Raw genomic sequence first — 23,765 nt, forward strand, 5'->3', positions numbered from 1 at the left:
AAGTGTACTGCAACACTGGGAACACAGTTGTGAGGTGTACTGGGAACACAGGTGGGAGGTGGACTGGGAACACAGGTGTGAGGTGGACTGGGAACACAGGTGTGAGGTGGACTGGGAACACAGGTGTGAGGTGTACTGGGACCACAGGGAACACAGGTGTGAGGTGGACTGGGAACACAGATGTGAGGTGTACTGGGACCACAGGGAACACAGGTGTGAGGTGTAATGGGACCACAGTCGTACCAGTAGGAGTTGATGATCTTGCAGAAGGCCAGCTCGCAGCACATCTTCAGGTTGCTCTGGTGTTCGGCCAGTTCACTGCTGGAGCATCGACTGGGATCGACCTCACAGTTCTCATCCGACTCGTAGAGAGCTCTGATGAACTCACCTGGTGACACACACACACACACACACACACACACACACATATATTTTCAGCTGTGAAGCTATAAATAAATGGATTAATGAGGGCGGAGGTATTTTTAAATAGCGTCTCCTGTTTGTGTTGCGTCTCTGAAATGTTTCAGAACATTTAAAGTGAGGAGGACGAAGATGAAGAAGATGACGATGATGAAGCCGCAGAGTAAAGACTTTAATCTAATTCAGGATTGACGGCATGCGGCGACACGCTCCTCAGAATATCTTCAAAGTCAAACATCACGTCATATCTGATGCGTCTCTGGAGACAATAACACGAACAATAGGATAAACGGGTCACATATTCTATGAAATTAATAATTAACTTATTTCTTCATAAGAATACGCTTTTTTGTTTTCTGCTCGAGTCACACGTCTATTTTATAGTTTCTATTTGGTGATTTTGGGCTTTACAAAATAAACTGAATTGAATTGAATGCAGCTTTAACACATAAAGCATAGACTTCTATACAACCAGAGGAGTCACCGCCTGGTGGTCAGGAGAGAGAATGCACTTTTAACACATGAAGCATATACTTCTATACAACCAGAGGAGTCACCCCCAGGTGGTCAGCAGAGAGAATGCAGCTTAAACACATGAAGCACAGACTTCTATACAATCAGACAACCAGAGGAGTCACCCCCTGGTGGTCAGGAGAGAGAATGCAGCTTTACCACATGAAGCATCATATTTGTGTGGATCTCTGTGTCTAAATGAATAAATAACTTGGAGTAGATTCGTCAGTGTCTCACCGAGTGCGTCGTGCAGGTACTTCTGTCCCACCAGCTTCAGGTACTCCTCGATGGCTTTGGTGGCCAGCGTGTTCTCCCTGAAGATCAGGACGTCGTGGTCAGCGCAGCGCTCCACCTCCGACATCACGAGGTCTGTCAGGAAGTCCTGAACCATGAAGAGCAAATAAGCAAATAATTGGAATGCATCAGAATATTTATATATATATACACGTATATATATAAAAGCTTACTCGTTACCTTTGAACAGAACCAGGCTAGCTGTTCCCCCTTGTCGAGTCTTTAAGCTAAGCTAAGCTAAGCTAAGCTAACACATGTACCACACAGACCTCAGAGAGCTTAAACCCTGACCTTTGCCCTCCCGGTGCTCTGCAGGATGTGGACCAGCGCGCAGGCCATCTCCTCCTTGTTCCTGACGCTGATGACGGGCTCCAGCGCCAAGCACAGCGCGGCGTAGCCGTTGGTGACGAACTCGGCGAACTCCTTGTACCGCTCCATGGGCAGGACGGACACGGTCTGGAAGCGGGACTTGATGCGGATCGAGGGCCCGCCGCCGCCCTTGGCCTTGCTGTTGGTGGGCGTGCTGACCGGGTACCACTTCTCCACGAACTGCCGGCCTGTGACGCCGGCCAGCGGGATGTTCACCAGGCCCACGTAGGTGTTCTTGTCCTTCTTCTTCTTCTTGCCGTCCGGCTCGCGGTACACGTGCACGGTGACGCTGCGCGCCGCCGGCAGCCCGCCGAACTGGAAGTGCTCGCCCCAGAACAGACCCCCGTCCTGCCGGGCCTTGCTGGTGGTGCGTGCGTACAGAGCGTCGTCCAGGCACAGCTCGCAGAAGTACTTCTTCTTGGGCGGCAGGTCTTTGGCCTCGATGATCCACAGACGCAGCAGGTTCTCCTCCCGCCGGACGTTGTCCTGGAAACCACAAAAACACCAAATATCCACTCAATACTCGCTCTGCTGCTGTGGGTTCGACTCCCGCACCTCCACCTCCATGCATGTATATTATAATTATTATTTATCTTGGTCTTATTTGCTGTAAACTGCTGAGATTAATAAAGTATTCCATACGTCTGACATGTCCGACTTTAATATTCAATATTATTAATCTATGTATATATTGTGCATTTTTCTTATTATTCTATTTTAATTCAGGCTCATAGAGAAAACGGCTAGAAATGGTCCCATTCACTTGAATAAGATTTCTGCGTGAAGAGAGCAAAAAAACACTCATCTTTGTGCCCATAGTGACTCGCCATAATTTAACGTAACGAAATGATTTGAAGTTTAAAACGTTGACAAAAGTCTGGAGTTTATTTGCCCAATTGGGCATTTTTTGATAGCTAGCACAGTTTTCATGTAATTATTGTTCAAGTTTAGGAACATTTGGGGACCATTTCAGAGTTTACAATGGGTGTGTATGGGGCAGGTTAGAGTGGTGATGTCATCGCTAGAGTGCGGAGGAGCTTCAGACTCTTGCGAAATTCTTCATCATGTTTACATCAAAACGTAGGACATATTGTGGTTGTGGTACACATGCATTGTGGAATCTAACAAACGTATACGTTTTTGTCAGCAAGCCTGAAAGCGACATGAAGTCCAGCCACTGCTCCATTGGACTCCATGTTTAATCTGACCACAATGTTCTGACCGCACTTTCTGAACTAAACTTAGCTCTCAGTTCTACACCCCACAAACATTTAAAGGACATTTCTGGGTTCACAAGAGTCTTATCGCTCTCGTGATTCCTTTTTTTTTGGCGTTCAGAGTCATGGTTGTAGCAAGAGTTAGACCGGTTCACTAGCATCACAGTCCAGTCTGCCTCTCATGGCGCTCTGTCACCATGACAACCAGTGACACGCACACAGGCAGGAGGAGCAAACTGACAATTGGTCAGCTGACATCCTCAGCTCACATTTCAACTCTACAAACACAACAAGCACATCAACATTTAACTCTACAAACACAACAAGCATATCAACATTTAACTCTACAAACACAACAAGCATATCAACATTTAACTCTACAAACACAACAAGCATATCAACATTTAAATCTACAAACACAACAAACATATCAACATTTAAATCTACAAACACAACAAGCATATCAACATTTAACTCTACAAACACAACAAACACAACAAGCATATCAACATTTAACTCTACAAACACAACAAACACAACAAGCATATCAACATTTAACAATAACACATCTTACTCCTGTTAATGTCAGCATATATATATTTATATATTGCGACATCTTATGCAGTAGTCGCCACACCATCTAAATTTCAATCAAAATGTTCTAGTTTTTTATATGTTTGCTTACCTGTATGAATAAATGCTGCTGCAGGGATTCATAATAATATCTATATCATAATATCTATATATATATTTCAATATATATATATATAATATCTATATCCTAATATCTACATCATAATATATATATAATAATCTATATTTCACCTTGTTGGGCTGCACGGTTCTCCTCAGGTTCTCCATCCACTTGTCTCTCTCTGAGGACGACGTGCAGCTGAAACACTTGCTGCCTCCAGAGAACGTCACCTGAGAGTGAGACACACAGGTGAGACAGAGAGACAGGTGAGACACACAGGTGAGACACACAGGTGAGACACACAGGTGAGACAGAGAGGACGAAGAAGAGGGAGGAGACGAAAGAAGAGAAGAAGAAAGAGGAGAAGAAGGAGGAGAAGAAGGAGGAGAAGAAAGAGAAGAAGAAGAAAGAAGAGAAGAAAGAGAAGGAGGAGAAGAAAGAGAAGGAGGAGAAAGAGGAGAAGAAGGAGGAGGAGAGAAGAAGAGAAGGAGGCAGCTCCTCACCTCGAAGCAGAAGTCCTGGCCCAGGATGCTGCTGTGCAGCGGCTTGATGAGCACCTCCTCCTCCAGGGTCAGGTCCAGAGCCTCCACCGCACTGCAGGGGGTCAGCACCTCCTTCAGCTGGGGGAGAACCCGGGTTCTAGAGGAGAAGAACATGTCAACATGAAGGAGAACCTGAAGGAGAACCCGGGTTCTAGAGGAGGAGAACATGTCAACGTGAAGGAGAACCTGAAGGAGAGAGTGAAGGAAGCCAGCATCCCTCCTCCTGTCTTCTTTGCTCTCTCTCTCTCTCTCCCTCTCCCTCTCTCCCTCTCCCTCTCTCCCTCTCTCCCTCTCCCTCTCTCCCTCTCCCTCTCTCCCTCTCCCTCTCCCTCTCTCCCTCTCTCCCTCTCCTTCTCCCTCTCTCCCTCTCTCTCCCTCTCCTTCCCCCTCCCTCCCTCCCTCCTCCGGCATGAGGAGCTCAACCTCCGCTTCCACGTTAAGCTAGATGATTACGAATACGTGATTTTTGCAACATCGTCGGTGATGAAATGTTTCGGTTGTGGTGAGGAGGGACACACCGTGAGAGCCTGTACGAGGCGCGCGGACCCGGCTCCGCCTGGCCCGGGTGGGGCGGGCGGCGCTGCGGCCAGTGGGTCTCCTGCTGGGGACGCTGACGTGGCGTCTGGGGGCGGCCCGCCGCCGCGTCTCCGGCTGGGGACCTAGCCGCGGCGTCGGGGGGCCCGTCACCGCGGCTGGGTCTCCGGCGGGGGACGCCTGGATGCAGAGCAGGTTGATGGAGTGGTAGAGTCAGGAGAGGAAAGGGTAAGCGGGTTGTGGTGGGGAAGAGAGCAATGAACAAAGAGAATGGCGAAAGCTCCAATGTGTGTTTTAATTAATTTATTGTTTTTTATTTTTGTTTTAAATCTCTTACTCACAATGAATACTTTTAGAGTGGGGAGTTTGAACGTGAATGGAGCCAGAGATGTAAAGAAGAGAACATCTATCTATGAATTTAGCAGAATGAAACGTATAGATGTTCTCTTCTTACAGGAAATGCACAGCGACAGCACCAACGAGGCCGACTGGGGGAGAGAGTGGGAAGGGGAAGTCCTCCTGAGTCACAACACAAACCTCAGTGCAGGAGTGGGCTTCCTCTTCTCCAGGTCTTTTACCCCGGTTTCACTGGAGTTCGAACACATCATCGAGGGGAGGTTGTTTTTTTATTAAAGCACGGTTTGACCTTTGTACGGCGTTTTTTATCAATGTGTATGCTCCGGCAACCGGTGCAGAGAGGAAGCTGTTTTTACAAAAAATAGATGTTTTAAATGGCTGTGCCTCGGAGGATTTTTTATTCTTGGGTGGGGATTTTAACTGTACGGAAAATGATTTAAAAGACCGTAACCACACAGAGCCACATCCAGCTTCCCAGCAGGTTCTGAGGCAGCTAGTCCATTCTCATGGCCTGGTGGATGTGTGGAGAAGGATGCACGCTGACTGCCGACAGAACACATGGTCCCACTTTAGGGAAGGTAGGATCTCCTCAGCCAGGTTAGACCGTATTTATGTTTTAAAGCACCATTTTAGTATTTTTAAAACATGCAGTATTGTCCCTGTCGGTTTTACTGATCATTCTTTGCTTTTATGTAATGTTTTTATTGGAAATAGTGTACCTAGAAGTGCATATTGGCATTTTAATTCAGTTTTAACCTTTGACAAGTTTTTTAGAGAGGTCCTTATTTATTTCTAGGATGTTTTTAGGCTGAGGAAGAGTGATTTTAGTAGTCTTAGGCAGTGGTGCGACCATGGTAAGATTGAAATTAGGCTCCTTTGCCAACAGCACACTTTCAACGTCACCCGAGACATCACCAGGTCTATGAAGGACCTGGAGACAGATATAGTGGAACTAGAGAGTTTAAGCGAGTCCACAGGAGATCGAGGACATATTGAAGTCCTCAAGGGAAAAAGAATGGCTCTGGCCAACCTGTTAGATGTAAAAGTCCAGGGTGCACTGGTCAGGTCCCGATTCCAGACCATCGCGTAGATGGACACTCCCTCTAGCTTCTTTTTCGGCCTGGAGAAGAAGAGTGGGCAGGGGCGGGTGATCCACTCACTGTTAGCAGACGCAGGGCAGCCAGTTGTGGAACCAAGCCAGATCAGAAAGATAGCTGTGGGCTTTTACTCCTCCCTGTATACGAGTGAGTACAGGGAGGAGGAAGCGTTGATGGAGGAGTTCTGTGGGGAGCTACCTCAGGTCTCTGAGGGGACCAACAAGGAGCTCGATGAGCCCATAAGCCTGCAGGAGCTGAAGGCCGCCTTGCAGGGGATGCAGGGACGGCGTGCTCCTGGCATTGATGGCCTCTCTGCCGAATTCTACAAGGCTTTCTGGGACATTTTCTCAAGTGACATACTTGATGTTTTTAATGAGAGTCTGGCCTCTGGTTCCATGCTGATGTCATGCCGGAGAGCTGTGATTACACTGCTGCCAAAAAAGGGGAACCTCCAGGACATCGGAAACTGGCGCCCTGTGTCTCTACTGTGTGTGGATTACAAGCTTCTGTCCAAAGTCTTTGCCTCCAGGGTGAGGGGAGCTATGGAGCAGGTCCTCCATCAGGACCAGACCTACTGTGTGCCCGGCAGGTCCATGGTAGACAATGTCTACCTCATGTCTCCAGCACTTTGGGTATTGACACTGGTCTGATTTCTCTAGATCAGGAAAAGGCTTTTGACCGCGTTGAACACAGCTTCCTCTGGAAAGTTATGGGGAAGTTTGGTTTCAGCGCTGGTTTCATAGCTAAGATCAAAGTGTTGTACAGTGAGGTTGAGAGTGTGCTGAAGATAAACGGCAGTCTGTGTGCTGTGTATAGAGGGGTCCGGCAGGGTTGTGCTCTGACCGGAATGCTCTATGCGCTCTCCCTGGAGCCCCTCCTCATCAAGATACGCTCTAGCCTGCAAGGGCTGTTTTTACCTGGTTTTAGTAGGAACATGATTTTATCAGCCTATGCCGACGATATTGTTGTTTTTATTAAGGACCAGAGGGATGCAGACCTTTTCATTAACATTGTGGCGAGTTTTAGCAGGACATCGGCAGTGAGGGTGAACTGGAAGAAAAGTGAAGCCCTCGCTGTCGGTGAATGGCGTGACGGCCTCCCAGTTCTTCCCCAGAACCTAGTGTGGCAAAAAAGATGGGTTCAAGTACCTGGGGATACATCTCGGACAGGAGAGCATAGTCCAGAAGAACTGGGAGGGCGTCACAGAGAAGATTGAGGGAAAGCTTTCTAAGTGGAGGTGGCTGCTCCCTCAGATGTCTTTTAAAGGTAGAGTACTGGTTTTAAACAATCTTATAGCATCTCAGCTGTGGCACCGCTTAACCTGCCTAGACCCTCCCTCAGGCTTTCTAGCCCACATACAAAGGAGGATGGTGGATTTCTTTTGGGAGGGTCTACACTGGGTGCCACAGGGGGTGCTGTTTTTAGCCAGAGAGGAGGGGGGGACAGGGCCTTGTCCACCTGGCCAGCCGGACGGCCACTTTTAGACTCCAGTTTATACAGAAGTACCTCACAAGTCCGGAGGGTTTAGTGTGGAGAGATGTGGCTAGCTGCATTCTCAGACGTACAAATAGCCTGGGGCTGGATACTGCTCTGTTTTTAATCGATTCTAGTGTTTTAAAGTTAAGTAGGCTGCCTCCGTTTTATCAGGGTGTTTTTAAGTGTTGGGCCCTTTTTACTCATAAAAGGTGCCCACAGTCTAACTCTCTGTACTGGTTGCTGAGAGAGCCATTGATCTACGGAGCCAAACTGGACATTAGTAGCAGTACCACCCCTGGCCTGACGGGAGCGCTGCTGAAGTCACGAGCCTTGTGCCTGCAGCAGCTGGTGGATGCAGTGGGGCCGACACTGAGCGATGCCCCGGCCCTGGGCTCTCTGCTGGGTCTGCACTCTGTCCGGGTGGCGAGGAGGCTCCTGGAGCTGTGGAGACAGAGGCTGACCTGGAAGGAGAGGAGCCTCCTCAGAAACTACAGCCAAAGAGAAGTCGAGCCGGACCCTGCAGACTGTTTCCCTGAGATCTCCCTGAGCCCGGGGCTAAGGGAGCTCACCGGCCCCCTGCTTGCTACGACACGCCCAGAGGATTTGACACTGCACAGAGCAGACAAGAAGACTCTGTATTTTAACTGTGTGAAAGGATTACAGGTCTGGGCTGTGCGACCTGGCCCACAGTGGAAGATTTTATACAAACCTCCCCTGAAGAAACGGACTGCCAACCTCCAGTGGAGGATTTGACACGGTGCTGTCGCTTCAAATGCTTTTATCTCTGTTATTAACCCTTCTGTTTTGAGCCAGTGCCCCTTCTGTGACCTCCGGGAGACTATCTACCATGTTTTTACTGAGTGCAAGAGACTTGCGAGTTTCTTCACTCTTTTAACATTGGTTTTTAGTCTTTTTAATGTGGTTTTTACTGAAAAGGTTTTTATCATGGGAGCTGCCTACAAGAAGATAGAAAAAGAAAAGTGGCAGCTCCTGAATTATCTTTCAGGAGAAGCAAAAATGTCTATTTATTTAGGCAGAAAAGCCAGAGTGGAAAGCATCAGGGCCAGACTCGGGCTAGAGTTCCGTTTTTATAGACACATTGGAGACGTGGACGCTTTTAAACAACGTTGGTGTTTAAATGATATCGTTTGCTCTGTTGTTGACAAGGAATTAGTGGTTGCACACGTTTTTTCCGGGTAAATTATGTGTGCGGGTTTTAACAAAACAACCTGTGATTTTAAAGCATTAGCACTTTATTTGTAAAAGTTGAAAAAAGGATGAATATGTAAATAAAGTGTTTTTGAAAAATCTCTCTCTCTCTCTCTCTCTCCTACAGACGGGGAGGAGCTATGGAGGTTAATGAGGTCAATGAAGAAGCAGCACAGGAAGTGGAGGATTTTCAAAATAAAGTAGAAGAGAGCCGTGTGTGTGTTACGTAAACCCAGATTAGTGAGTTGAGATCAACCCTGATGACAACATCGTTTCCATAGTGACTGTAAATACAGATCCAGAGCACATTGATTGAATTAAATATTTTAAATAAAGTTTTGAGGTACTTAATACTTAGTACTTAATAAAACCACCGTTCACAAACTAATGTTACAGTTTTATGAGCAGCTGACACTAGTTATTGATCACTAATAATAATTATTATTATTAACTAATGAAGTCTGTAAACCATCAAAACTACTAAATGTTGTACTTTTACTTTGTTATAGTAATTTATAGAGTTTTATTCTTCAAGAAAACACACAATTCAGATGATGCGTAATACAAATATATTACATTATGTGTATAAGCAATGAGCTGTTAGGAAGTTAAACATCATAATTCATCTTTAAAATCTATTTTATATTCATGTGAAAACATCTGGATTCATTGTAGTTCATCACCAACACTACATTTTACTTGATTACCTGAAGGCATCATGACAACGTTATCATTTACCTTCACGCATCATCATGTAACTGAAGTGAACCTCTGCTGGTTCTCTGTTAGCGGTGCTGCTAACGTTACTAGCTCTCCTGTTGGTTCTCTGTTAGCGGTGCTGCTAAGGTTACTAGCTCTCCTGTTGGTTCTCTGTTAGCGGTGCTGCTAACATTACTAGCTCTCCTGCTGTTGGTTCTCCGTTAGCGGTTCTGCCAACGTTACTAGCTCTCTTCCTGTTGGTCTAAACCAGTGGTTCTCAAACTGTGGGGCGCGACCCTCTAGTGGGGAGCAGGGGTATTTTTTTTATTTTTTATAATCCTTTATTAATCCCACAGTGAGGAAGTTATTCTCTGCATTTCACCATCCTTAGTAATGAAGGAGCAGGGTGCTGCTGTGAAGCACTGGGGCTTCAGTGTCTTATCATAGACACTTCAACATGAAACTATGGAGAACAGGGATAAACCGCTACCTTGTGGTTTCAGTACAAACACTCCCCATGAACATGATAACTTTACATAGTATAAAAGTACACGGACATAAAACGTCATTAATAAATAAATGGAGAAATGCCTGTACTTTCATGGAAATAATTAGTTACGCCATTAACAGGTTACGCTGCACATCTCTCAACGATCGACTCAACGATTCTTGGCATTTTGCTAAAAGCCTCAGTGAGATCTCCATGAAGCAGGGCTCTCAAGTTTTTAAGACAGGTAAGAGTGACATATCATCCTCCTCCTCCTCCTCCCCCCCCCCCCCCCCCCCCCCCCCCCCCACATTATTATTAGCTTTATTTTCATTGGTTGCTGAATTACATTTCACCCAGATACAACAGATACGTTTTTCTGATTGGCTATTCGTGTAGCCCATTTCTTTTTTTTGATTGGCAGGGGATTCGGGGGAGACGTGCTTGATTCCTCCATGGTGAGGGCAGCGCGACCAGGTCATGTTTGTGCGCTGCGGCACATTAAATAGCTTAGAGTTCTTTTTCAGCGTGAGAAATACGATGTGTGGCGGGAGGGCGTGACTTAAGACCGAAATGCGTGACACTTGAGAGCCCTGATGAAGTCTTCTGCTGTTGGCTCTCAAAACAGAACACAGATCTCAGCTCAACATTGAGCATTAATTGAGAGCCGTATCAAATCTACAACCCCGTTTATAAACGATGTGTAGAGGAAAGCAGCTCACTGCTCCACTAATACTGATACAACCTGATGCTCACACATCTCACTCATTTTGTTTTGTTTTGCGCAGGTTGAACGTTATTGTTAATATCTTGAGAAGGTATTTAGTGTAAAACCGGTTATTTGCAGCTACAATAGGTATTTTTTTTGCATTGTTCTAACAAAGTGATTGCACATGTTATTAGTTTTTGTCTGATGGAGCAATCTGGTTTACTTGAAAGGGATTTACAATTTCTTTATTCTATTATTTGAAAAAGCACGGATGGAGGAGTCACAAAAAGTTGGATCATTTTGGTAAAGCTTTGTTGGGGCGGTGGGGAGCGAACATGTTTCTTCCTCCAAAGTGGGGCGTGACAGAAGAAGTTTGAGAACCACTGATTTAGTCACTGATTGGTTGTTTAGTAAGTCACATGATCAGAGACTAGAGAAACATCAATGATGTCATGATCACATGATCTACTGGTCACATGATCTACTGGATACTGGAGCAGAACCCTTATTTACTCTGATGTCGTGTTTTCTCTCTTCAGGATGAATCTGGTTGAGATTATCAGGAGAATCACAGCTGCGTTTTTTAATCCTGTAGTTCAAACATGTCTGATCATGTGACACACACACACACACACACACACACACACACACACACACACACACACACACAGGAAGGGCTGGTCTCCTGCATTATGATGGAAACCTGATCCTCTGCTGTCAGAGGAAGAAGCACAGAGTGAGCTACAACACACACACACAAAATCACACACACACACACACACACACACACACACACACACACACACACACAATCTGCTTCTTTACATTTTAGCTACATACTTATATGTTATGATTATACCATTATTATTATTGTTTTTATTATTATTAACACTTCTTCAAATCAAACAATGGGCCCTTTTACAGTTTTTAAACCAAGAGCCTCTCCAGATCTGTTCTGTTAGTGACGAGTAGAAGACATAAGTGTCAACCTATAGTTCTCTAAAGTGTCTTAAAAGCTGCATTCTCTCTCCTGACCACCAGGGGGTGACTCCTCTGGTTGTATAGAAGTCTATGCTTCATGTGTTAAAGCTGCATTCTCTCTCCTGACCACCAGGGGTCTCTCTCTCTCTTCGTCTCTTTGTCTCTTGACTCACATCACTGACACAAATACTCATACAAGCAAACAACTTTCGTTAAGAAGTGAAATAATGAATTAATTTTTCATCAACAGCGTTTGTCTGAAACACGATCAACTCATTTAAAGTCCGGGTGAATTAAATTGTTTACAGGATGTAAATATAATATATTCATATGCAGAGACACGCACCCTACCTGAACCTCAGAGTTTTAGAGAGCTGAGCTCTTCCAGCTCTCCGGAGGAGAGAAGACGAACCGTCCATCAGGAGATAGAGCTGCGAGCTGACTGAGAGAGAGGCTGAGTGTGTGTGTGTGTGTGTGTGTGTGTGTGTGTGTAGCATTATCCTCCTATCCAGCTGGCTGACATTCTGTCAACTATATAGTCTCTCTCTCTCTCTCTCTCTCCCTCTCCCTCCCTCCCTCTCTCCCTCCCTCTCCTGCTATTTCTTTCTTTTCATAATTTTTTTTGCGTTTTCTACTTTTATGTTTTTGTACAAAAACATAAAGAGAAAAATATGCAGTCTTTTTATAATGAAACTGATCAGTGGAGAGAGAGAGAAAGAGAGAGAAAGAGAGAGAGAGAGAGAGACTGCCAGTAAAACCAGAGTAGTTACTGCTGGGAAAACTGGGAGGGCTAATGGAGGAAGAGGAAGAAGAAGAAAAAATAGACCCAGGATCTCTCCCAGACAAAGAGGCGAGGAGACACAGACAGACATCTCATGACATCATCTCATGACATCATCACATATCATCATCTCATGACATCATCACAAATCATCTCATGACATCATCACATATCATCTCATGACCACATCGGGTAGAGGAACAGACTCACCTGTCGGCGTCGGTCGGCCGCAGCCTGAAGCTGGTGTTCCTGTCCAACTTAGTCTGACTCTTCGTCCTCTTGATGGACCCTTTGAGACGCTTACTGAAGAAACCCTGAGGAGGAGGAAGAGGACAGTGAACATGAGTACTGGCTGAAGGTAAATGATAACGTTCTCATGATGCGTTCAGGTGTAATCTAGTAAAATGTAGTGTTGGTGAATCCAGAGGTTTTCCAGATGTTCGATGATCGTGCCCGCCTCTCCGGGTTCCCGACCTCCGCTCTCGCCGCCGCGCATCAGATGTCCTACGACCCGCGAACTCACCGGCACTCTGAAAGGCGACGAGCTGGGACTGTCGGCGGCGCCGCTCTTCTCCGAGCTCCCCAGACCGGAGATGCTCCTCCTCCTCGGGGATCGGTCCGACGACGCTTCTGCAGAGAGACACGGGGGAAGTTAGATCCACGACAAACCCTTTCAAAATAAAAGCAGGAAGCCACGCAGGAAGCGCACAGGTGAAACGATACGACGGCAACATCAAGACGTGGCGTGCGGTCACGAGAGTGATGGAGGAGAGTTTCCTGTCAGACGGAGAGCTTTTCAAAATGAAGTAGTGTTCCTTCCTGTCAGCTCGTGATGTGAGAGAATAATGAGCATTAATATCACGTTTATGGAAACACGGCGTATCCATCCAACTCTGAATCATCTGCAGCTCAGACTCGTATCCGACTCTCTGTCTCGTCTCCAGCTCTCTGACTCGGTGTCTCATCTCCAGCTCTCTGACTCGGTGTCTCATCTCCAGCTCTATTTAGCTAAATTTAGACGCTCTCACTTCCTCTCCGGCTCGTCGGCCATCTTGTCTGAGGTCGTCTCTCCGGAGGCCTCGAGCCGGCTCTAGAACCAGCTCTTGAACCACCTCCGAGGCGCCAGGAATATAATAAACATAAACAGCTGGACAAGTAAACACTGGCGACCAGTAGAAGAGCTCCAGTCAAACCAGTAGTTCCTATCTTAATGATATTCTGCACTTGTCTTCACGTTGAGACTCAAACGGTGAAAACAGCCATTAAAACACATAAATGAGCCTTCATCATCATCTTCATCCTCATCATCCCATATATAAATACTCGCTGGAGCACCAAATTAGGATTCATCCGCCGCTGAAAGTAGTCCCCAACAAAGTCTCTACAACACATAGGAATCAATGAGCCGCGGACAGGAAGTCCGACGGTATTAAGAGACGGACCGACAGGAAGGAAACTCAAGAGGAACTTTCTTAAATACTAAAAAATAAATATGATTTTTAAATTTTCGGCGCATGTCGGCCGCATAATGAGTACGTAAACGGTTTATAACACTAACGTGGTTATAACCCGTTTATAAAGGAACGCTCAAAGTAACGGAATGCAGCATGCAGCAGTGTGTGTGTGTGTGTGTGTGTGTGTGTGTGTGTGTGTGTGTGTGTGTGCTGCATAAGAAGCCGGACAAACTTTCATGCCCCCCCCCTCCCCAGAACGAGGAGCGATGATGATGAAGATGATGATGATGACCCAAACCCGGCGGACATCATCTGCTCCTCTTCTTCAAAGTCGAGGTAAACATGCTGCAGGAAGCCGGGGGTATGACAAGAGGGTCACATGACACGGACACACACACACACACACACACACACACACACACACACACACACACACACACACACACACACACAGAGCGAGAGAGGAAGAGGAGGAGACGGTACCTCGATCACAGCTGTTCCCCATCATCTGAGAGGACACACACACACACACACACACACAGTCAGACGGGATTGGCCGGAGCTGTCCAATGAGGTTAAGATGCAAACGTCCGCCTTCGTCCCGCGAACGTCCTCGACTCAGCACCTCTCTCTCTCACACTCACCCACCTCTCAGCCATGCCCCTCTCTCTCTACTCAGCAGTCATTCTAACTACCTCTCTCGTTTTATCGCATTTAATCAATCCCTCCAACTGCGCTCTCGCTCTCTCTCTCTCTCTCTCTCTCAGAGGACAGTCACTGAATAAGTTTCCTCTCAGACGACGATGTGGGACGCAACTCTGGAGGCTTCAGCTGTTAACGTTGTGTGTGTGTGAGATCACATTAAAGCTGCAACTTCTCATTATTGCCACTATCATATCTAAAATTGATAGTGATTTACTTTGGTCAGAGGGCAACAAAGAGACCTGAGCAGGTCGTATACAGAGTACAGGTAGTATACAGAGTACAGGTAGTATACAGAGTACAGGTAGTATACAGAGTACCTGAACAGGTAGAGACCAGAGTACCTGAACAGGTAGAGAGAGTAGTAGAGGTTCTATTTCATTTCTTCTTCATTGGTAACATTTGTGGACGCTTGGGAACCAGTTGGATATTTAGATTATTTTGTTTTACAGTTGAAATACATTATTTTTCATGTCATAATTACTGAGGTTCTGTGTAGAGGAAAGTGGGCGGAGCTCCCATGCGGGTGTGATGTCACCAGACAGGCGTGAGGAATGCTGGGAATGTCGTCAGGCGGCACACCTGACGACAGCGACACAACAGAGAAAGAAGCCTTTGTTCCAGACTCTAGGGGAGAGCCTGAAGGCACCACATGCTGTTTATGTATGTGTGTGTGTGTATATATATATATATATATATATATATATATATATATATATATATATATATATATATATATATATATATATGTAGTTTTACTTTAAACACATTTAGCTCATAATAATACTTGTGTACTTTTACTTTAAACACATTTAGCTCATAATAATACTTGTGTACTTTTACTTTAAACACATTTAGCTCATAATAATACTCATATACTTTTACTGTAAACACATTTAGCTCATAATAATACTTGTGTACTTTACTTAAAGTACGCATTAGTGTGTATTAGTCCTTTGCTGCTGCGGATCGATACGTGATCAGATGTGATCAGGTGACCTGGGGAAGCGGAAGTAGTCCGTCTGTGATTAGGGCTTCCGGCGCAGACCCCGACCTGCGCTTCTCTTTAAACTAACTCCAGGGATGCGCGCGCACCCTGGACCTGCATTCCACACCGGAAGTTTAGAGTTTAGAGTCTAGAGTTTAAAGTTTAAAGTTTAGAGTCTAGAGTTTAGAGAGACTCACCCGGGACGTCCATCAGAGCCGCAGGTCCTCTGAGACTAAACGCTCATTCAGGCTCCGCTCACACTTCCGCCCCGGCCCTTCAGAATAAAGGTCCTGCCGCAGGACACGTGGGTAATATTTACACAATAGTAGTAATATTCTGAGCTTGAGTAGCAGCTGGGACGTGAATATGTTTTGGTTTGTATTTATTCCATTAGTGCTACTTTATAAAACTACTGCTTTGTTTTGGTTTAATGTTTTGTTCTAATTGTACATCTTTGGATATTTGTTTATATATTTTAAATGTCATTGTGCAAACACACCAGAAAACCATATATATGACCTCAGTAATTTTATTGTGTAACGCTTTATTATTTTTTTATTTCTTTTTATTATTTTGTTAATTATTGTCCATTTGTTTGTCATTCTGCTGTATCATGTAAATATACTCTGTGGGGATAATATATTCAATCCTATCTATTCAATCTTATCTTAAAAAGAGAAAGTAAAATCATAATAATATAACATGTATATTATAGTTTAATGGCAGTGGAGTTGTAGTGGGAAATAAACTAGACGAATACACTCACTCACATTATTCCCTCACAGATTGTCTGATTGGGTAACTTGAAGGTTGTGTCGTCTATAAACATAGTTTATGTTCGTCTGACGGTGACGTGGCTTCAACTTTACATCAGAAACAGTTTTATTGTTGACTGAATCCAGACTGTTAAAAAAGGCTTTTATTTTGAAGGCGATGTCGCAGAGATGTGTGGGATTTTATTGTGGTGGACAGGCGCAGAGCACACTGAGGAATGCAGCAGATCCAGAGTCAGAGGAGCACAGGTGAGTCTGCAGGTGAGAAAGAGTCCATGTGACGATGAAGATGATGATGATGATGAAGTGCTGCAGAGCTCAGACAGTTAATGACCAGTCGGTGAACGCTGTGATCAGAGTGAACCAACGACAGCGTGACTGTAAAGAGGAAGAGGAGGGTAATACAAGAGCTTCTACTTCCTGTTTCATGGTGTCACTTCCCAGTTTGGCTTCAACAGCATCATGGGAGCATTCTGAGCTCACATTTAATAATCAGGATACGTTCACTATCAATACCAGTAAAAGCCAGTAATGAAACCAGTACAAATTAAACATCAAACCCAGCATGAAAACCAGTATACATCAAGCATTAAAACCAGTATAAACCTAGTATAAAAAACAGTATACATCAAGTATTAAAACCAGTATAAACCTAGTATAAAAACCAGTATACATCAAGTATTAGAACCAGTATAAACCTAGTATAAAAACAGATTGAATTCACCTTCAAACCCAGGAGGAATTTAGTATTAAACCAGTATAACTCCAGCCTAAAACTCAGTATGAATCTATCACAAAAAACAGTATCAAACCCAGGATAACTCTAGTAAAACCAGTATGAATCCAGCTTTAAAACCAGTGTAAAGGCAATACCAAACCCAGTATACATTTAGTATTAAACCAGAATAAATCAAGTATTAAATCAGAGATACTATCAGTATCAATCCAGCATGAAACCAGTATGAACTCAGTCTCAAACAACCCACTAGTATAACCAGTATACATGTCAGCATCAATCCCAGCATGAATATATCAGACGGAACATTAAAAAGTATAAATCTCGTTTAAAACGCGTCATAAATCAAATATATAAAACCAGTAATGAACCAGGTTTACGTCCTGATTTAATCCCAGTACAAACCCAGTACAAACTGGTTGTTCGAGTCCAGCCATGTAGGCAGACTGGGAACATTAACACATGAATAGCCCCTCCCCCCTGGGCTGGGGGGGCAGTGAATGGATGTGTTTGTGTCACGAGCGAGCAGGACGAAGGAGACTTCCTGCCTGATCAATACACCGATCAGCGGACAGGAAGTCTCAATCAAAGTATGGAGACTTCCTGTCTGATCAATAAGCCTATCAGCGGACAGGAAGTCTCAATCAAAGTATTGAGACTTCCTGTCCCAATGATCGGCTTATTGATCAGTGGGACAGGAATTCTCAATACTGATCAATAAGCCGATCAGTGGGACAGGAAGTCTCAAAGTACTTCCTGTCCGCTGTGCCCAATGGGACCCTTGCAGCTCCGGGTGGGAAGCCCCTCGGCAGGCGTCCCACAGGGCAGCGGTCCGGGCCCCTTCAGAGGGCGGACGCACACTGGACGCTTTGTCCTGCACACATTCCCCCGGACACGCGGAGCAGGGAAAGTACACGCTGCACTCGAACGCCTCATCACGACGCGACTGGCCACTGAACCGGGACCCTGAACACATAAAAACCCAGTAGTATATATATGTTGTACACATGTAGTATGAGTGTAGTATTTATGTAGAGTAAATGTAGTATACATGTAGTATGAGTGTAGCATTTATGTAGAGTAACTGTAGTATAAATGTAGTGAAAACGTAGTATAAATGTAAAATAAACGTAAAATAAATGCAGTATGAATGTAGAATACATGTAGTATATGGGCCATTCTACCGAATTCGTTCAAAGTGCTGAAAAGTGCAAGAAAAACTATTTAACAAAACAATTAAGTATTCAGACATAGATATTTACTAAGAATATGTTATGGTCTATTTAAACCCAAGGCATTAAATTAGAAAGTGATAAGCTAAATATATACAAAATCATCATTTATAGGGTACTTTCTATTGGGAAGTAGCTGTCCCCAACCCCGACATCTAAATTTCAATCTCTGTAAATAACACTTAAAACAATGTCAAAGATCTTTATGTTTAAGTTTAAACAGAAGTTGTAATATTTAGATTTATTGTGGGTTTAATTTTTAAATTGAAAAATTATACCCAAAAAATCATGTGCCCAGTTTTCATGTCACTACCGAAACACAAGAGTTTTAGTCCATTGGCTAAGCCTGGTTTTTAGCCACACCCCTGCATTTTTGACCAGGCAGTGACACTGCACCCCTGTCCCTCATGGCTGAATGGTTAGTAGCTAAATCCCATACTTTTGATATAAATGTGTTCCAAAGTCTGAAAATCGGCATGTTAACCTTAAGAATTGTCACTACCGAAACACATATTCTCTCCTCAATTAAGAAAACTTTTTGGGGTTTTATGCAAAGTATTATGTTTTTATGTGTGTAGACCTCTTTAAATATGTGTATGTTAGACATCCACTTGTTAGCATTCTTTATTTATGCTCAACAGTAGCTATAATTGTCACTACCGAAACAGTCACTACCGAAACATATGGTAAAGTTTCGGTAGTGGCATGACCATTTCGGTAGTGACAAAATTGAATGGTGAGTAGTTCAATCCCATCATTTTGAAATAAATGTGTTGTGTGGACTAAATGGTAAACATGTAGATAATGCTGATTTCTATCTGAAATTGTTCAGGGGAGAAAATGTCAGAAAATCATGGAGGAAAAGACAACAAAAGCACAGGGTGTTGGTAAAAACACAGAGTGAGATGGAGACATTTTGCAGGGCTTCCACACCACCTAGCACTTCTGAGGCTGATTAGACACCAGAGCATCGATCTGCAGACCAGAAAAGGACGAGAAGTGCAACTAGCACTTCTAGGGAGGCTGATCAGACACCAGAGCATAGGCCCGCAGACCAGAAAAGGAGAAGGGCAAAGATCTGTAACTACAGAAGCTAAAGCAGAAGACATGCAGTGGAGGGAAGCAACATTTAAAAAAAATGTCAGAGGTTGAGGTTGACATCAGACTTGATGTCAACCTCTTTGTTTCATCTTAACTCATAACATGCCCTGGGTTGGGAGTTACAAAAGTAATGTTTGTACTTAAAATGGTTCTGGATGAACAATTGTTATGTCTTCAAAAGTTAAATTATTCTATTGACCACAAAACATTTGTGTTTGTACTATTCCCAACCCAGGGCAATTTATGAGTTAAGATGAAGCAAAGAGGTTGGGGAAATATGATACAACCTTGCAAACCAAATACTGCGGTCACAACCGAATCAGTGCAGTCACTACCGAAACACTGGATGTTTTGTAAAGAATAAAGTATATTGAGTTAACTAAAATGTTATGATACTCATTTGTTTAATGTATGTTCAATTTGATCAATCATCAACTATGGAATCAATATGATCAGTATTATGCATTTTACAAAGAAATATTGTATTTAGATTTTGATGAATTGTATAAATTGAACTTAGAAATTTGGTAAAAATGTTTTTTAATTTAATTGTGAAAACCTTCAAAACATATTTTTTAAAATACTCTTGAGGGAAGGGAAGGAAACACAATCTTAACAGGTTAATAATAATACTTTTTTTCTATATGTTTCAGTAGTGACCATTTTTGGGAGAGGAAAAACATTCCAACACAGTCTGAAAATACAATATACAAATTCTTCATATCTTTTACTAGATATGTGTACTTTAGAAAGTTTTGGGAAAACCATAATTTTTGTAAAACATTTCCAACCTGACTTTGAACCAACTCTGTAGAATGGTCCATATATGTAGCGTAAATATAGTATAAACATAGTATACATTTAAAATAAATGTAGTATAAATGTAAAATACATGTAGTATAAATGCAAAATACATGTAGTATAAACGTAGTATAAACCTGGGGCACGTGTGTTCGAGTCCCTGACCCGAGTCCTCTTCCAGGACGTCCCTTCAGTCATGTGGTGAAACCAAACCCAGTGAGTCACCCCCAGTGAGTCAAACCCAGTGAGTAACCCCCAGTGACCCAGTGAGTCAAACCCAGTGAGTCAAACCCAGTGAGTCATTGTTGTCCCCCCCTCCAGGTTCTTACCGAGCATGGCGGCGCCCTCTGCTGGGAACTCTGGGAACGGTCCCTCTGAGGGCACGCTGACGGTCCTGCGGAGGCTCCGCCCCTTTGAAGAGTCTGTGGGGCTCCCCTGAGGCTCACCTGCAGCCTAGGGTATATATGCACACATTCATGTATTTACATATGTTTACTAATGAATAAATACACTTAAAAATATTTTTTTAAACAAGGCAAAAAATGCATACTTAAATAAATAAAAGGGCAAATAAAGAGAATAGATTAATACAGGGATTAATACAGAGGTAAACTAAAAGGTAAGCAAATTAAAACAATGATATCAATTTATGTCATTAATGTCATCAATTCATTACACTTATTTTTAATATGATTTCTGGTACATTTCATAGCATATTCATTTATTTAGGGATTCATTTATTTACGTCTGATTTCAGTTTGTTGTCCTCCATTATATTGCTGTATTATACACAAATTATACACACACAATATATATATATATATATATATATATATATATATATATATATATATAGTATAATTCAGCAATATAATGGAGGACATATATAAATATAAATATATATATATACATTTAACATTTATACTACATTTATTTTACATTCATACTACGTTTATTTTACATTTATACTACGTTTATACTACATTTATACTACGTTTATTTTACATTCATACTACGTTTATTTTACATTTATTTTACATTTATACTACATTTATACTACGTTTATTTTACATTTATACTACATTTATACGTTTATCTTACATTTATACCATATTCTATTTTATTTACATTTTCTTTATAAATACAGACAAACTTTAATCCTGTCAGATATTAATCTGGTGTTGGTTACATAGACTTTAACTTTAATTACAGATTTGAAATGAATTAAATTACACTTTTAGATGGATTTCTATTCATTAAACATTCTCTATTTATCTGTATTTGTGTCTTTTGATATAATACGTGGTTTGAAAGCCTTTAATATGAAGGCTAATCATAAGGAAGAGCATTTAAAGCGTGCGATGTGTTCTGACCTCGTCGTCCTTGTGGAGCAGGATGAGCTGGCTGTCCGTCAGGAGGCAGAACTTCCTCTCCCAGCCGCCACCGGGCGGACTCTGACCGCAAGAGAAGCGGTGAGCCGGAGGACCTTTGACATCTGAGGCAGAGGAGACACAGAGTTAAGGAACAAAGCCATCCCATAATGAAACCTTTGTGTTCATGAGGCTTTCTCTCTTTATCGATCTGTAAAGATGGACTTTTCTCTCTGGAAAGAGTTGAAGCGTTTTATTTGACGCGTCATTATTATGTTTATAGTTCATCAAAAATGAAGTACATTTGTGTTTTTCTGCACACTAAATATATTTTTCATGCACGGATGGAAATTCGTTCATGCATCATATTAGATGCATGAATTATGTAGACTGCAATGATGAAGTGACTATGTAGACTGGAATAATGAAGTGACTATGTAGACTGGAATAATGAAGTGACTATGTAGACTCTAATGATGAAGTGACTATGTAGACTGTAATGATGAAGTGACTATGTAGACTATAATGATGAAGTGACTATGTAGACTGGAATAATGAAGTGACTATGTAGACTGTAATGATGAAGTGACTATGTAGACTGGAATGATGAAGTGACTATGTAGACTGGAATAATGAAGTGACTATGTAGACTGTAATGATGAAGTGACTATGTAGACTGGAATAATGAAGTGACTATGTAGACTGTAATGATGAAGTGACTATGTAGACTGTAATAATGAAGTGACTATGTAGACTGTAATGATGAAGTGACTATGTAGACTGTAATAATGAAGCGACTATGTAGACTGGAATAATGAAGTGACTATGTAGACTGGAATAATGACACGACTATGTAGACTGGAATAATGACACGACTATGTAGACTGTAATGATGAAGTGACTATGTAGACTGTAATAATGAAGCGACTATGTAGACTGGAATAATGACACGACTATGTAGACTGGAATAATGACACGACTATGTAGACTGTAATAATGACACGACTATGTAGACTGTAATGATGAAGTGACTATGTAGACTGTAATAATGAAGCGACTATGTAGACTGGAATAATGACACGACTATGTAGACTGGAATAATGACACGACTATGTAGACTGTAATAATGACACAACTATGTAGACTGTAATAATGAAGTGACTATGTCTGTAATGATGAAGTGATTATGTAGACTGTAATGATGAAGTGACTATGTAGACTGTAATTATGAAGTGACTATGTATACTGTAATAATGACACAACTATGTAGACTGTAATAATGACACAACTATGTAGACTGTAATAATGACACGACTATGTAGACTGTAATAATGACACGACTATGTAGACTGGAATAATGACACGACTATGTAGACTGTAATAATGACACAACTATGTAGACTGGAATAATGAAGTGACTATGTAGACTGTAATAATGACACGACTATGTAGACTGTAATAATGACACAACTATGTAGACTGTAATACAAACAGTTCAGTTTGTCAGGTGCAACATCTATGACATGTTGGTCAGTTTGTCTGCTTGACAATCACATTTTGCTGCAATAAAAAATATTGAAGTGCGATAAACAGACTGTTGACAAAGTTTTCCTTTGGGGACAATTACGGTGGAAAAAAGAGAATAAATACTCAATATATATTGCAGTATCGTGATAGTATCGAATCGGGACTGAAGTATCGAGATAAAATATATGAACCATCATAGTTCATGCACGAGTAAATATATGAACCATCATACTAAGACTCCTGCAGCTCCGTTTTTTGCCATCATGGCCTCCCACAGGATGTAGTCTCCGATCGAGGGTCCCAGATCTTGGCCGGGTTCTGCCGACAGATGGGGGCTACTGCCAGCCTCTCTTCCGGGTTCCATCCCCAGTCTAATGGTCAGACAGAGCGGTACAACCAGGAGATGGAGACAGGGCAGGGTATTCTACCAACTCAAAAATATTTCACACTGCTTGACCGCTGATCTTTTACAAATTGTAAACACATCCCTTCTCTCAGATGTCTTCCCGCAAGCCCTAAAAACTGCAGTTATTAAACCACTCCTAAAGAAGGCTAGTTTAAACCCCGAAATAATGAAAAACTATAGACCAATATCAAACCTCCCATTCTTAAGTAAAATAATGGAAAAAGTGTTTTTTCAACAGCTGAACAACTTCCTGGCCGAAAATAACTGTTTTGATGTCTTCCAGTCCGGCTTTCGTC

The 23,765-nt window shown here is 42.8% G+C and overlaps 1 protein-coding gene across 1 annotated transcript in view; it reads right to left on the reverse strand.

Moving 5' to 3' along the window:
* The window catches only part of rasal2 (RAS protein activator like 2), a 33,381-nt gene extending 11,838 nt beyond the window's left edge, over nt 1-21,543 (reverse strand). The window contains exons 1-9 of the mRNA XM_079214648.1: nt 21,540-21,543; nt 20,496-20,619; nt 12,903-13,009; nt 12,590-12,693; nt 4,011-4,146; nt 3,639-3,737; nt 1,519-2,082; nt 1,171-1,315; nt 244-388 (exon numbers count right to left, since the gene is read on the reverse strand). Coding sequence (XP_079070774.1) covers nt 244-388; nt 1,171-1,315; nt 1,519-2,082; nt 3,639-3,737; nt 4,011-4,146; nt 12,590-12,693; nt 12,903-13,009; nt 20,496-20,502 — 1,307 coding nt within the window. The 5' untranslated portion in view covers nt 20,503-20,619; nt 21,540-21,543. The remainder of the gene's footprint in view (nt 1-243; nt 389-1,170; nt 1,316-1,518; nt 2,083-3,638; nt 3,738-4,010; nt 4,147-12,589; nt 12,694-12,902; nt 13,010-20,495; nt 20,620-21,539) is intronic.
* Nucleotides 21,544-23,765: the final 2,222 nt, after the last annotated feature.

This window comes from Taurulus bubalis (genome assembly GCF_910589615.1).
Source record: "Taurulus bubalis genome assembly, chromosome: 1".
Classification (NCBI taxonomy): domain Eukaryota; kingdom Metazoa; phylum Chordata; class Actinopteri; order Perciformes; family Cottidae; genus Taurulus; species Taurulus bubalis.